General features: G+C 39.4%; 2 protein-coding genes and 1 pseudogene across 2 annotated transcripts in view; 1 reads left to right on the plus strand and 2 right to left on the minus strand.

Annotated features, from left to right (window-relative positions):
* The window catches only part of ppfibp1a (PPFIA binding protein 1a), a 105,345-nt gene that overhangs the window by 88,246 nt on the left and 824 nt on the right, over window positions 1–16,275 (minus strand). Inside the window, exon 2 of the mRNA XM_032505595.1 lies at window positions 15,524–15,628. The gene's annotated coding sequence lies outside the window, so the exon portion shown is untranslated. The remainder of the gene's footprint in view (window positions 1–15,523; window positions 15,629–16,275) is intronic.
* Window positions 11,815–13,509, minus strand: tnnt2c (troponin T2c, cardiac). The gene has a single exon (XM_032505602.1). The coding sequence runs from the start codon at window positions 13,345–13,347 to the stop codon at window positions 12,517–12,519; it is 831 nt and encodes a 276-aa protein (XP_032361493.1). The 5' UTR covers window positions 13,348–13,509; the 3' UTR covers window positions 11,815–12,516.
* The window catches only part of LOC116673476 (transcription termination factor 2, mitochondrial-like), a 5,413-nt pseudogene continuing 4,211 nt past the window's right edge, over window positions 15,074–16,275 (plus strand).

A 16,275-nucleotide genomic window follows, 5' to 3' on the forward strand; every position in this document is an offset into this window, starting at 1 on the left:
AGAAAAAAAAATCATGGTTCTCAGACACATGTTCATGCCTAATGTGCATCTGGTAGACGCTGGATTATCATTCGCATATACATTACAGTATTTAATATGATTCCGTCGCAGTCATGGAAAGCATGAATACAAAAATTAATATTTTAATTCAATTCCCAAGGGAGATGTAATAATATCTTGATTGGTCATCTTCATGGAGTGAACGTAAAGCCCCCCTGACATCCTGGAACGTCTGTGGAGAGTCAGACAAAGCCTTGTGGTTGCTTAATAATTTCTCTGTCTGGAGTATCAGAAGCTTGTCTACATCTTTACGCTGCTCTGACATTACCAGTTTTCTCCTGTCTTGGTATGGAAGGGTAAATAAAGAGTAAGAGATGAGAGGGTGGCTTTTGCCTGGAGGACGTTTAGTACTGTAGATAAAAACAAAAACAAAAACTTTATCTTTCCAACTTTTTGATCTCGTCAAGTGTTTAAGGATCAAGTAGCTTGAAGAATTCAAAGTTGAATGGGTCCCTTGTACATTTGTCTTTGCTCTAAAAGTCAAACTTTAATTTAAATGATCTGTAATTTGCAGAAGAAAACACCCAGTAAGCATTGTTTTTAAATAATTGTGAGAAAACAAAACTGAAAATCTGAAGCAGCTATCCGTCAACTGGAGCAAGCCATCACCATCACCAGAATAGAGGAGATGAAAGGTTCCGATTTCATCTTTCATTAGACAGTGCTGACACAGAGGGAGGACATCCTGATGAAAGTGACTATAAATACATGTTTTACCCCATGGGTACAACAGCACAGGAATCCTCATTACTCTTCATTCTTCGATTGATTTGTCTTGACAGAACTCTTAAATAACCATGACGTGGAATTATATTTACACCTGCAGTTGCACTGTTAAACCTAACATTGTGAATGCTATTTAATCACTCATGGGCATAATAAATCCTACTCACACATAAAATACTGTCACTTCCAAAATACTGTCATTATTAACTGGTACCACAGGCAGTTAACACACACAAAATACCTCTGAGACTTCAGAGGCTATTTCTTCACAGTTGATGAGGGAGACCACACGATTCGGCTTAAAAGAACTTTAAAATCCAAGAAGACACAAACAAGGTAGTTTTGAGTGTGTTGTTGGAACAAAATACTTGAATTAAGACAATGCACCAACAAGAATCTATGTGCTTGTGTGTACAGCGCAAAAAACACTCACTTTGCTTTACTATCCACAAATGTTTTTGTGCAGATCATAAAATCCTTCCCACACTGCCAGAGATAAGACTAAAGACTAAGGGCCCCATCTTGCACCCGGCACAGCGTGGCGCAAAGCCCGACACAAGTGTCTTTGCTATTTTAAGACCGATGCAGTTGTTAATTTTCCCAGCCACGTCATTTAAATAGCAAATGCACCTGCCCCCATCTTTGTGCCCATGGGCGTGCTGGTCTCACAGGGAGGTGTGTTCAGGTGAATTCATGGCGTATTGCGACAGTAGAAAGTGATTGCGCCATTAACCAACATAAACCTGGTCTAAAGTCAGTAACGCAGCATTTCATTGTTTTACAAAGCATTAGTAAAATGTGCCTAGGCTCATGAACGGCGCACGCACACTATGCTTGTTACACACACAGAGAAGCACACATGCAAACGATTAAAAAAATATATATTTTGGTGCAAATCCGCCATCATAATAGCAATGCACCAAGGTACAACCACGTCTGGCTGTTAAAGGGAATGGGAGATGACACTCTGATTGGTTTATTACATGTTATGCCCAAAACACACCTTTGAATTAAGACACTAAGTACAACCCTTTTGAACCATGCACTCGTACCTTTTTCCACCGTCAAACTAGCAAAAGTGGATTTGGACTCGCCATAAACACACCTGTGCCATGCACTTCAACTTAGATCGTTAACATAGGGCCCTAAGACTAAAGCTTTTTAAGGCCTTTAAAGATTTACTCTCCTGTGATATGATCCCTGCTGCTCTGTTAGCCACCAATACCCTCTGAATCAGGCTTGTATTAAGCCCTGTTTCCAATCTAGTCTGAGGATAATTAAGACATCGGGAGTGACAATGAGATGGGAAACAAGAAGCTTCAGTGTGGCTCTGCAGGTTGCAGTGTGAGTGCCGTCACAGTGGCGGGAATAGTGGTAATAGCAGGTTGTGTGTGCGTTCAGGCCACTTCAGCTGCTCTGCTGATTTACATGGTGAGCAGAGGTGGAGGAGTCGGCATGAATCACCCGAGAGACAGAGAGGACACCGTGGAGGATGTGAGCTTGAATCTAAATGCAGCCTTTTATCAAATGCCTCTCATGCCGTTACAGGTATGGCTCGTCCAACAGTACTACGATTCATAACCACAGACACATCCAATGTCCAAATGAAACGGGTGGGCCGGGATATACTGGGAAGCATTTGCCAGTAGAACATGAATCGCTCTCTCTATTCCACTGATTAGAGGCTGAGGGGCACAAACAAATCTAATGGCAAACATACACAGAAATATTGCCTTGCTATTCTGCAAGCTTAATCACTGACATGCTCATAATTTGTAACCATCTTGCAAAGACATTGCACACACATTGCCTTGCTCACAAAGCCCCACAATTTAGAACCATTATATTAGGATAGACATCATTGCTCCACGTTTGCAGCTCATTGTGGCGGACTGCTATTTTTTGTTAATAATTGACTGGTAGAGCAGGCGCACATATACTTTTATGATCGTTTATGATGCAACCTGTGACAATTTCCTGCATGTCTTCCCCCTTTCTCACTTAGCTGTCCTGTCCATTAAAGGAGGAAAAACTCTGAAAAATAATTTAACAAATAAATTCAATTTATTTATTTGATTAGGACAATGCACATTAATGAACATTTCTGTAAATGCGCCAGTGTTAGCCAATAGGCTAGTTTTCAACTGTAGTCCTACCTAGGATGCATGTCTTTTATGGTGGGAAGAAACCGGAGTACCCGGAGGAAACCCACGCAAACACGGGGAGAACATACAAACTCCACACAGAAAGGCCCGGAACGACCTGGATTCGAACCAAGAACCTTCTTGCTGTGAGGCAGAAGTGCTAACCACTTAGCCACCGTGCTGCCGCATGAGCAGCATTGCTCAATTATTTGCTGCAAATAATTGAGCAATGCTGCAAACAGACTGGAGCTGAGAATCAACATTTTACAAACTAATGTATATAACACTCACATTAGTCCCACATTAAAGCCATATGACCTAAACTAACTACTTCCTTATGCTAGTTATGGAGTGCAACTGAAAGCTTGAAACAGCGCATGCCTTTGTCAAATTCACTTTTTAACAGTGGAGAAATTGGGGTGTTGTTTACATTAGAACTGATATTGGCAATATATGTTCAAAACTCTCTATTTAAATTCTGGCATGGTCATGGTTTAAACACATACTGTAATCAGCGCAGAGAGCTTTTGTAGATACATCACATCATCACGTAAGGGTCTTTAGTCCGAAGCCTGTGCTAACAGTAGCTAGCAGCTGTGTGATGTCAGCGTTACATTTGAATTGTTTTCCATGAAGGGACAGCCTGAGCTCCTATACTTCAGTGGTGAGTCATAGTTTTGACCTGTGACACACACACACACACACACACACACACACACACACACACACACACACACACACACACACACAAACTCACTCACTCACTCACTCACTCAAAATGACTCACTCACAGGCCCTGTGTATTCTACCATCCTATAGTTCAATACATCTGCATTTTAAAAACTTAAAAAATAGCATTAACGATTGCTATTATTAGAGAGCAGAAATTTAGAAATTATTCTTTAGATTAGAGGTATCATCTTGTTACTGTCCCATGCTGTAAAAGCATGAAGCCGGTATTCTTCACTACTTGATAAGATTACAATTGCACTGTTCAAAGAACTCACTCTGATATGCACTTGGTTTGAAGCTACAAAATAATGAAATTTAGCATGCACCGTTCTTTATGGGGGGGTCTAAATAAGGTGTGTATCCTGCCACTGTAATCATTGATGTTAGGAGGAGATGGAGGAGATGAGAAGATCTGGTTCCAGCATGGAGGTCAGGATCCCTGACAAGGGCTCGCAAGATGATTACCAGAGATTTTCTTTTTCATGAAGATGTTTGGAAGATTGTTTTTAATGAAAGGATAAGTATGGACAGGTTGAATACTTTAATTGAATCAGTACTATCAGTTAAATTTAAAAAGCAGGTAAGTAAAATGCAGGTAAAGGATGTCATCTCTGCATGCCATCTTCAAACAACAGGTGCCATGCAAAGCCAAGTGCATTATGGTCAAAATCACCAAATTCAGAAAACGTTTTTACCCTTGAGAGGAAGGCTTTAGCTGCCTTGATGGGAAACCTGGAGCTACTACATTCATTTCTAATTCAAGTTGTTACTATAATTTTTGTATTTATTTTTTATTATCTCCGAAGACTTATTATGGTTGCTGTTTTTAAGTAAGAAAACTGCGTTTATCCTGAGGGGAACTGCAGTGCAGCATTTGCAAAATAAAGAGTGCAGATACAAAGAGTGCAAATGTACGTTTGTACAAAAGACTAAGATAACATAACAGTAGGTCCAAAATGTAAAAATCAAGATAACCCTAAGGTGCAAATAAGGTGCAATCCACATATAGTGTATACAAACAGGTTACTAGTACGGAAGATGAATATGGTAGGTTTGCATATAGATAAGTTTGTACAGCTTTAAGTCTGCGGTAGTTACTGTCAGAGTTCAAGCGTGTATGGTTAATACAGTGTTGTAATTATGTCCAAGATATTTCCTTTAATTTCCCATTATTGCACATTATGTTTGCTTGAGTCAGTTGCGAAGAGTTCAGTTGTAATGACAAGAATCCAATATAGTCCAAGTAGTCCACGAGAGACAGTAATCCAGAGAGAGAGAGATTTTTCAGGTTAAGTAAATGTGTTTACAGTATGTTATGTACAGTATTTACAAACAACCTGTTTTATGTTCTATTTTCAATAACTGCTGCAATAAAGCTCTAGAAACCAAAAACATGTTTGTCACCAGTGTGCGTCAGAGTGAGTAGTCATATGAATCTGTTGCAGTGATCAGAGCACAGACAGCATCTTTAGATGAAGTCACTTGGTAGCTGAGTCTCCACCTAAGAGGATCTGGTTATAAGTATCACAGCAATTTAGGATCCTGTGTTACTATTCCTATCTAGACAATATACTAGACTGATAGCTACTTTCCCGTTCTGAAGCTATGTACTCAGGAACTCTCTCTCAAAGGGTTACATTGTGGCGCTGGTAGGATGCATGGCGATATCAAATCCTTATATGGCCAGAGGGATCTGGGCGCAAAAACTTGCCGGGTGCTTAGAAGGTGTGGAGATTAATGCCCTGTCGGAGAGGCAAAATCTCCTCTATATCTCTGGGTGCCACCAACTCCCAGCTTAATTTGGAGGAGGTTGGCGATAAGCCCAAATGGCACTGTCTCCGGGGCAGGCTAATTTATCCTCAAGCTAAAGGCATCCAGAGTGCAGGAGCTAAGCTAAGCTTGCTTTCCCACTGGTATTCCGTGTGCATGTGTGTTTATAGTAGGACAACACACTGAAGTCTGTTTGCCAGAAAGGTAACCCACTGTGTGCCTGAGTTTCATTGTTTTTAATTCCCACTTGACCTGTACATTTAATTGAATAACGTGCCACATTGCATAAATCACCTTGGGGGTTAAATTACTATTATTACTCAAGTACACAATTCTCCTATTCTCGCCAATTACAGCCCAGCCATAGGAGGAAGAAGAATTCAGACCCCAAAGTAAAGGAAGCAATATTACACTATAAAAATACTCCGTTAAAAGTCCTGCATTGAATATGTTATTTAAACATACAATGTGATTTTTATTTTTACATTAGGGATCTGTCAATTTAAAACAATAACAAAACATGATTTGTTGATGTTGTAAAATAGCTTGGAGTCATGGGAGTTGCTGTTTTCACCACCACTGCCGTCATTGCAGTCAGCTTCTGCTAGTAAGTTTTCCTTCAGCGTTCATCTTTCAGATGGTTTTTATCCAGGAGCTGAATTAGCTGCAGAGGTCGCTTCCAAAAAACATTCTCTGTGACTAAAACTGGTAAAAACCAAAATAAAACAGTTAAAAATCGGTGTTTTATCCGACGCCGTTTGGCACGTTGGCAGAGAGGCTGTGAGACGAGCTGCAGCTAACGTTTGCCCAGCTTGTTTCTCTGATAACGTAACATCCGGTCATCCGATGACTGAAAGCCTTCATCCAGTATACATAGTACGTATGTTAAAAACAAGAAGAAGAAACCAAGATCTAAAATCTGTATCGTAATGTGCTTAAAACTGGATAAAACCATTCAACCCTGTACAGTTACCTTAAATCAAATGACAGATTCATTTAGGTTTAAAAATTGTTGGAAACATTTGGTATAATATAAGTTCACAATTCAACAAAATATATAACACAAGTCTAGTCATTTTTAGACATTATAATGCAGAAAAGTAATATACATCCTTAATTAAAATAAAACATATTAACTGTAAAATGGAAGTAATGCACATGCACTTAGTAACTTTCCACCACTGATCCCAAATGTCAATTTTTTTCTAGAAGACTGTACATTGTTGTTACATAAAACCTATCTTTCCTGAAAAAATTGTATGTCTTAATTTGTAGTTTGCCTCAGAAAAACAGATGTATACGCTTTTATTGTGACTAACTTTCAAAAACAACTCACTGCCTGCCTGAATTCATGACATAACTGCAACAGGCTATTTTTTGTCCCTTTGTTGTATTCTTTTTAACAGTATCGTCATATCATGAAACAGATTTTCTTTGCTGTCATTGGGTATTTAACAAAGGTTCTTTAAACCACAACAATGAAAAAAGAAACAATTAGAATTTAATAAAAATGGAAAAAGCTGAAGCAAACAGGAGTGGAAATGTGTTCTTATCTCTCCTGGTGCTTACCAACAGGCATAATGTCATTTAATTCTCATTAAAGAAAATCGTGAATAATGAAAAGGCACCATGAACGACTACATCACACAGGCTAATGGCAGCCATTATGCTGGATACCGTAGAGTTAAATACACAATATATGGCAAATTCAGACATAATGACTGAATCAAGAAGACCTCCGTGGCTGCACTTACATGCAGGCAGTCGGCTCGACCAGCTGTTGTTTACATTCTGGTTAGAGCCTTAAATGTGTTCCTATATTTACATGAACTCTTTTTTTTGAAATTATGTCTCCTTATGGGATTAATTAAGTACAATCTGTGTTGGAAGTGTATAAACGTCACAGGATCTCATCTACATCTTTTGCCCCCTGCTCTTTCCTTTTTAGAAACAAATCATAGAAGCTATTGCCGATTGGTTAGCCACACCATTGCCAGAGACTCCCCAGCTGTGTCTACTTGGTGATAGGTCCCTTTTGCCATCACAGATTTCTAAAGCGGAGTCCGCTCTGACACTCGCTGGGTTTATCACTGCAGTACGAACAATTCTTAGAAACTGAGTAACACCAAGTAAGGTCTAGTTTTACAGACTGGCTGAATTTAATGACAGACACAGCCTCATTTGAAGATCTTATTGCAAAACTGAATGAGGTGTAAATTCTATCAGGTCTGGTCTCATTTCCTGCATTTTATTGTTGAAGGAATTATAATATTAAATCAGTAGTTATTGCTTTTGGCCACTTGTGGGCAGAAAACGTCTGCAACAACCTGAAAAACACAAACACATAATCTCTTCATCATGTTACTTTTGAGCTTCAGCTCGTATGTCAGCTAGTTAAGATACTTAAAATAATCTGTTTGGTGTCAGGTGGGTGGTGCACATTAGCTTTATCAAAGCCTGAAAACAGCTGTTAGCTGCTGAGGCACACTGGGTTGGTTCAGTGGAATTTGCAGGTGGTAGAACCAAATCCATTAACTAAAAGAAACTAAAAATCTCAGTAGAACTGCAGCGTTGAGGGATCATTCTCAATGACATCGTCATTATAAACAACCCCTTTCACATTAGCCAAATACATTGTTGGCATATGAAATGAATTAGTATTTAAACCATTATACAGTTGTGAGTTTTGAATGTAAAAATGCCCAAAATGCCCAAAATACTGTTTTCATTCGTCATTTTTTCACTGCAGTAAAGTGTGTGTGCACTATTGCCACAGAAGTAGCAGTTATACTCCTGTACATACTACAGAGTATACCACCACCAAAGTCATGTACACATTCAGTTGTAACTTGGTGTCTGCTCAAAGTATTGCTTATTAGTATCACATCATCATGCCAAAAATAAGAAGTCTATCTGGCAAGACTCTCTCTCTCTCCGAGCAATTGGCTGGTTGTAAATGTCCATCATCTGAGTCAGAGTTGAAAGTGTGGCCCAGAAACTGTCAATCATGCAGCTTCCCCACCATGAATTTGCAGCTGCTGTTTGATATGAGTATACCCCTTTCAACTCCATGTGCATTACCATAAAGTGCATTTCAGCCTAAATGGGAACCATCACAGCAGAGCAGGTGTAGATAAACTGAATCAAGATCCAGCAACAGCTTGTTTTCTAATGAACTTCTGGGAACATCTTGTTCCCTGGTGCGACACACGTAGTCGATTGATGTACCGGTATGTCAAGACGCAGTCGAGTGAGGCATTTTTCACAACATCATCAATACAGTGGGCATGTTTAGGCTTGAGGGATGTGGCTTCTCCCAGTCTCTATGGTAACCTGTTGGCATACTGCTGAGCCTGGAAGGCTTTTAATGGCTTGTCACAGCCATGAGAGCAGTGACAAGCCATTAAAAACCGCAGAGGAGAGATTTTGCCATACCTTGGTCTGACACATAGTAATATTTAAATATATATATCTATACATACACCATATTAAAAATTATTATGCAAATTGAAATTCCGTCTCATAAACATTAAATATTTAGTTTTTTAAACAAACTCATGGATTTTATTGTGTCTCTGGGCTCCTCTTTGGATCACTGAATTCAATCTCAGACACCTGTGCTAATTCATTTTCCAGGTGAGCCCAGTTAAAAGAAAAAACTACTTAAGAAGGACGTTCCACATTATTAAGCAGACCACAGGTTTCAAGCAATATGGGAAAGAAAAAGGATCTCTCTGCTGTGGAAAAACGTCAAATAGTGCAATGCCTTGGACAAGGTATGAAAACGTCATTGTACTGTAAAGAGATTTGTGGCTGATTCAGAGCACAGAAGGGTTTGTGCAGATAAAGGAATAATCAGGAAGGTTACCGCCAGACAAATTCATCAGATTGAGAGAGCAGCTCCTAAACTGCCGTTACAAAGCAGCAAACAGGTATTTGAATCTGCTGGTGCCTGCGAACCTCAAGGTGTAGGATCCTCCAGAGGCTTGCAGTTGTACATAAACCATAAACTATACGGCCACCCCTGACCAATGCTTACAAGCAGAAACGGTTGCAATATGCCCAAAAATACATGAAGGCTAATTTTCAAACAGTCTTGTTTACTGATGAGTGCCGTGCAAACCTGGATGGTCCAGATGGAGTAGTGGATGGTTGGTGGATGGCCTCTATGTCCCAATAAGGCTGAAACGTCAGCAAGGAGGTATGGGGGGGGGGGGGTCATGTTTTGGGCCAGAATCCTGGAGAGAAAGCTGATAGGTGGTGTGGAAATGACCTCGGCAAAGTATGTAGAGTTTCTGACTGACCACTTTCTTCCATGGTACAAAAAAAAGAACCATGCTTTCCGTAGCAAAATCATCTTCATGCATGACAATGCATCTCATGCTGCAAAGAATGCCTCTGTGTCACTGGCTGCTATGGGCATAAAAGGACAGAAACTCATGGTGTGGCCCCCATCCTCCCCTCATCTCAACCCTATTGAGAACCTTTGGAGAATCCTCAACAAAAGATCTATGAGGGCTGGAGGCAGTCTGCATCAAAACAGCAGGTCTGGGAGGCTATTCTGACATCCTGCAAAGAAATTCAAGCCGCAACTCTCTATAAACTCACAATTAATTGTGAAGGTGATATCAAAGAGGAGGTCCTACTGTATGTTAACATGTAACTTGCTTTGTTAACATGAGTTTAGATTGAAATAGCTTTCGATTTCAGTACATATGACCTCCTAATGCTGCAAGTTCAACAAATTTTCAGTTCTTTACAACCTATAAAATGTTTTGCAACTTTGTTGTGCTTTTTGAGTATTTTATTTATTGAAAAAAACTGTTTTCATTGGGTGGTTTGTTCAATGAAATTCGACTTATACCCTGATAGTTGATTACTTGAAAATTACACTGACTGTCAGTGTAAAATAGAATTTGCATAAATTTGTGTGTGTCAAAATATAACCACAAAGTGCATAAACACAGCTTGAGTTAATTTTATAATTTAATGAGTGAAAAAATATGTCTCATGCATAAACATTTAGTTATGTAATGCATTTTCTGTTCCACAAGTGTGTGTATTAAATGCTGTCTGCTACAAACTGGTGCTCTAGTGCCTCTTAGTGGATATAATATTCCAATACTGTACACTTTGACATTCATTTGACCAACAGCATGATAATATTTTAGGACTAAAACTGGATAGGTGAAACAATTCAGATCATTGCAGTGTGGTCTTAAGTCTTTGAATGATCACTAGATTGATGAATGGACTAGATGAACTAGACTCAATCTAATGTAAATTTGTTTTTTATAGCTTTTTTTTGCATTTAATTTCAAATGCAATTAAGTTAAATGTTGTTTTTCAAAGATTAAGATCTGTTTGCGCAAAAAAAGATGTGGATAGTTGAGAAGGAAATTAGATTCAGACTGGATTTAGAAACATGAAATACTTTAAATTGAAGATGTGAGGATAGTACTCCCAACATATCAATCAAAAAAGGATTTAAATTGTGTTTCTGGTGCTACATAATTGTGATTCTAATTTGGTTAATGAAAATAGAAACAGAAATAGGAAATGTGTTTTTAATTATATTGCCAGCCAGTGGCAATTGCTTTTTGTGTGCAGGCAAGTGGATTTAGTTTATGTCACTTCAGTCTTACAGTAACATCAATTATCCAACGAATGTCAGAATTAGACGCTAATAATCAGAATGAGCTGATTAACCAATAATTGTTTTGTTGTTGAATCTGTGCCTGTATGTTGAGAAGTTTTATGAACGGGGTCTTTTTGAGTGCAGTTGAATATCTTTACGACATCAACCCCCCCCCTCCCGTAGAGCTTCTCTGCAGACTCTTAGAGTTGTGAGCGTTTGACCTTTCAGTCAACAGTTGGGCCTTTTTGCTAAAAACACTTCAGGCCCTGCCAGTCCTGAGCCTCAGAGATATTTTTTTTTTAGCTCCTTTAAAAAGTCAGCTGTGCACCACCTGTTAGATCTTACCACAACCAAAATGGCACTCCTTAGCACTCATTCAATTACTGTAAGAATCCCAGAGTTAACATTTCTGCCTTGAAAAAATAAAACAGTGACATGTTCAAAGAGGTTTCTTAGGTTTCCTGGGTAAGAGCAGAGTAAAAACTGCATTTTCAAGAGTGCTTGGGTTTAAATAAAGGAATCAAGATCAACTGGATTTGAGGCAGATTATGTCACAATTATTAAAATAATGTCACTTGATTTAAAGATAGTAAAATTAGATTTGATTTATACGAAACATATTACAGTTTGGTACTTTGTTTGAAGACTTGAAGTTGGTGGGTAAACAAATCCTTAACAACTGGACAGGTGAAATTACTCTTGGTATGCAAAGATAAAACAAAACAACCACAAAGCACTGCATGCTCTGGTGGAGCAGGGAAATCAACACCACCGCACATTCCATCAGATTTAATAAAATCTCCAGCTTGTAAACAGATGAATACCAGTATGACAAAGTTAGAACAATCAGATATTTATATACCATGTATATCATTCAAGATGTTATGGCTTGGTTCACATCATGTACTTCAGTTCCCCATCAAATCCACTTTCAATATTTTGTATTACTTTATTAAACATGATGGTAGAAGGTGCAGTATGTAGATGCTGCTACTGAACTGAGGCATTTCAGAAATTTTAGTTTGCAGAAAAGTACTTACATGTTTATTGGAATTGTTTCTATTATTATTATTATTATTATAACTTTTGCCTTTGTGATACATGTTCTTTGTTTGATTGTTTAATGTTCCATGCTTCTGGCAGTTCATATCTATGTTCTTATCATTGCATAAGAATATAGAGCAGATTTGATGATGTCTCATTTTATAATAATCCAAGACATGTTTTATGTGTTACCCAGTAAATATTGAACTTTAGCTAAACTTTTAATTTTTAACTTCCTTTTTTTTAATTGTGAATTGAATCGTAATCGTAATATCTGGCAGAAAAATCACAATTAAGATTTCCCCACCCAAAATCATTCAGCCCTACAATCCAATGGATAGCTTTTATGATACATGTTGTAAAAAGGAGATAAATAGTCCAGAAACAACTTGGCAGTCTAGTTTACTTCCAGGAACCAGACTTGCCCTTGGCCCCGCGGGAGGTCTTGGATGCTTTGGAGCCCCTCTGGTGGTCGCTGACTCGGTTTCGGAGCACGTAGATGTCGTACTTCTGCCTCTTGAGCTTTTCGGCCAGCTCAAACTTTTCTGCATGCAGCTGGTGGAGCCACTGCCACAGGTCCTGCGCCTTCTCCACAAGCTTCTCCTGGTTCAGGTGGTCGATGTTGAGTGGCTTCCGGCGCTCCATCAGGGCCTTCTTTTTCTCCTCCCGTGCTGTCAGCTTCTTGCCCTTCTTCTGGTCCACCTTCTGCAGGTAGCCACCAAAGGACTTGTTGGTGAATATCATCTTCTTCTTTGCCTCCTCGTCGGCGCGCAGTTTGGCTGCCTCCTCCTCACGCCTCGCCCTCTCCCCGGCCAGACGGGTTTGCCGTTCCCGTTCCTCCTCGGTGCGGACACGCTGTTGTTCTGCTCTGTCTGATCGACGGCGCTCAATGCGGTTACGCAGCGCGATCAGCTCTTCCTCCTCTTTCTGGCGGGTGGAGAAATGCGACTCGATCAGGGTCTGGAGGTCGTTGAAATCCTTTTCTACTCTCTTGCGGTGCAAGTCATCGAAATCCACCTTCTCACCATCAGGGAGCTTTGGAGGAGCAATGTTTGGCACATAAGTTGTCTTGGGCCGCCATTTGGAGTCCTCCTCCTGCTCGTTTTCCCCTGCATGCTTTTCTTTTGTCTCTGCTTCATCATCCTCCAGCTCCTCATCTACAACTTCTTCTTCCTCCTCATTCACCTCCTCCTCTTCTTCGTACGGCTCCACAATTTCCTCAGTGTTGGACATGATGTTACCTCGCAGGCCTTCTAGGATAGAGAAAGACCAGCTGGTGTGTTGCACACAAGAGAAGACTGGGGTCTCGGGCGTGCAGCTTGGAGGTTTTTTAAGGCTTTGCCTTCACCATGTGATGATAGGCTGACCAAAGTCTCCAGAGTGTAGGTCATTAGCAGGGCAGATTTTGAGACAGATGGAATAGTCTATTTTCTCCTCACCAAACCTTGTCCCCCCCCCCGCTCTACTCTGACCCTACAGCGCCTCCTCATTCCTTTGTAAGGACAAGATGAGAGACTATTTCAGATACACAACAGATGCACACACTTGTGCTTCCCAGTCCCACAAAGCAACACATAGTATCATTCAGAACAAATAACATCCAACATCCAAACAAGGCCTACTGAGACTCTGGGGCTGACAAGAGACGAAGACGGATAATAGAAAAAAAAATCCCTACCAAACTATGGATTTTACAGTGTCCACAATTTGGGGAAATTTCTAACCCATTGTGATATTTTAAAAAGCCACTGTGGCAAAGCTTGTGGTTTTTAAGAACTTCCATTAACAAAGCACATTGCAATCTCTTAAGTACCTAACAGCCCGTGAGGATTTCATGAATGGAAGTTACAGCTGTCCAAAGTGAGCCATTCCCTTGAATATCCTGCACCCCGTAGCATTAACAAACTAACATGTTATTTTTAAGATGAAGTGCAAAGCTGAGCTATATTTACACTTTTTATTTAGAAAAAAAAGGACTATCTATGGCTATTAGTTACTTGTCTTTGTTTTTTAATATCTGTAAAACGATTTGTAAAGTTATCATTCTTATGTATCCGTCGGTGCATTTAAAATCATGGTATTTATATACCAACAGTTATTTCTGTAAAGAAACAACACTTAAAAGAACATAAGAACCACAAAAGACCTTCAGTAACAACAATGACATGAAAGATGAGCTTTACTGCTCCAGCCATGTCTCCACTTTGGAATGTAATTAAAACATTCTTGCTATTGGAGTCTTTTAGCTTTCAGCACAGTGGGGATTAAAGTGTAATTGCTCCCACGTTGCAACACTTAAATGCAACTGTCAAGAATGTATGTTCCCAAGTCTTGAGTTATCAGTGGAAAGGGACACAGTTTGAAGAGGATGAGATAACTGACGGGAGGAGACAGGTGCACCGTTGCATCTATGAAACCCAATTAAACTATTACGTGCGCCTCCTTTGAATAAGGTTTCTGACGTAATTTTTGCTGTACATGTACGTGGCAGATAACGCACATCTCTAGGGGGTTGAATTTCAGTCTTAACACGAGCCTTCTGGAGCTCTGAGTGACGATAACCGTGGCCTCAAAACTAATCATGCCTATAAAAATGTCTCATGCCTGTCTCATCCCAGAGTGGCCTAAGCTCCACTAAAACATGCCTGGGCACAACATGAGGACAGCAGGTGGTTCCAGTATTTTTAAGGCACTCTTGGTTGCTGGTGGCAAGGGACAACTGTGTATATCAGCAAAGAAAGGCAACAAATGATGAGGGCTATAAATAGCCTCACCTTCTGCTGTTTAACACAGTCCAAAATGAACACATAGAGTGATGCAGTAAAACTCTGTACAACTGTGGGTGATCAAACTGAGAAAACAGAATTGAAGAGGCTGACATCCTGCTAGGACATTTTCAAAGGATAAGTTGTTAAATATAAATAATAAACCACCGTCTAGAGTAAATCAGTCATTTGACATGTCCCAATCAAGCCACTGCATCAGGAAGGTAAACAGATTGTAAGACAGGAAAAATATACTTTGTGAGGCAGTGACCTCGTCTGATCAAAATTGTGCAGTACAGTTACGTGTGTCCCACAGTATTCTCCACTTTAAAGTAAATATAGTCTGCCGACATTCCTCCTAGATTGAGGATATTCATTGTCCATGCTATTTAATGCAATAGATTCATATTCTTATTTTTATTTTTATAATTTCAATACTATTTATTAACAATGTGCCTGTCTTGTTACAGACACTGTTACAAAATATTTAAAGGCATATGACCTGACACAACTCACTTATTTAAGTTCATGAAGGACCCATCACTTCTTGAAATACTCTAGTGAAAGACTATATCTAAATATGCATACACTAAAAGTATAAATAAAAAAAGGGAGAGACATAAAATCCATATACCGGTACTCACCCATCAAAACCTCCAATTTGATTGCAAAAGGCAGCAGTGATTTTGCAGCTATCCCCAGTAGCTCATGTCGTATCATGTCGTCTTCTTTTTCCAGTTACCTGTGTGCTACCAAAAGAAAAACATTAATTTAGACATTTAAACTTATTCATTTTTATTGTACAAACTTTAAACTTTGTGTTGCCGTTATTGTATCAAAATTTTGGGGTCCTACAGTTACCACTGTTTTTACAATTATAACAATATTCCCTTCCCAAACTAATTTTTCGTTTAGATTTAATTAGAAAAGTGAGCCCTTTTCTTTGCCACAAACTGGGCTAGCACATTCGATGACGGTCACACAATATGGAAATTGCCACAAAGTTTTGTGTTGTATTGTTTTTATATTTCATATATGATATTGGCTATGCATAAGGAAATATACACAGTTGCCAGTTAATTAGTTAGAGATGTCTCTGTTATTTAGCCGACCTACATTGATATAAATATGGTAGACAAAATCATGGAAAACCTTGTTAAACAGTTCAACAGCACAACACACTGCAGCTTTTAAAATGTTGAGTTCAGCATAGACTTTAAAACTGTTTCAACAGAAAATGATTATAACTTTAATGAGGATTATCACTCATTGCAGCGCTGGTATATATGACTGCACCCCCACCCCACTCCCCTCTTTCCTCCTCAAGAGAGCTACATACTCAGAAGTGGCCCATACTATGGAAATTGTGGGACTGGCTCTAGTGGCTGTAATTCTG

The sequence above is a fragment of the Etheostoma spectabile genome, chromosome 23, assembly GCF_008692095.1.
Source record: "Etheostoma spectabile isolate EspeVRDwgs_2016 chromosome 23, UIUC_Espe_1.0, whole genome shotgun sequence".
In the NCBI taxonomy this organism is placed as follows: Eukaryota; Metazoa; Chordata; class Actinopteri; order Perciformes; family Percidae; genus Etheostoma; species Etheostoma spectabile.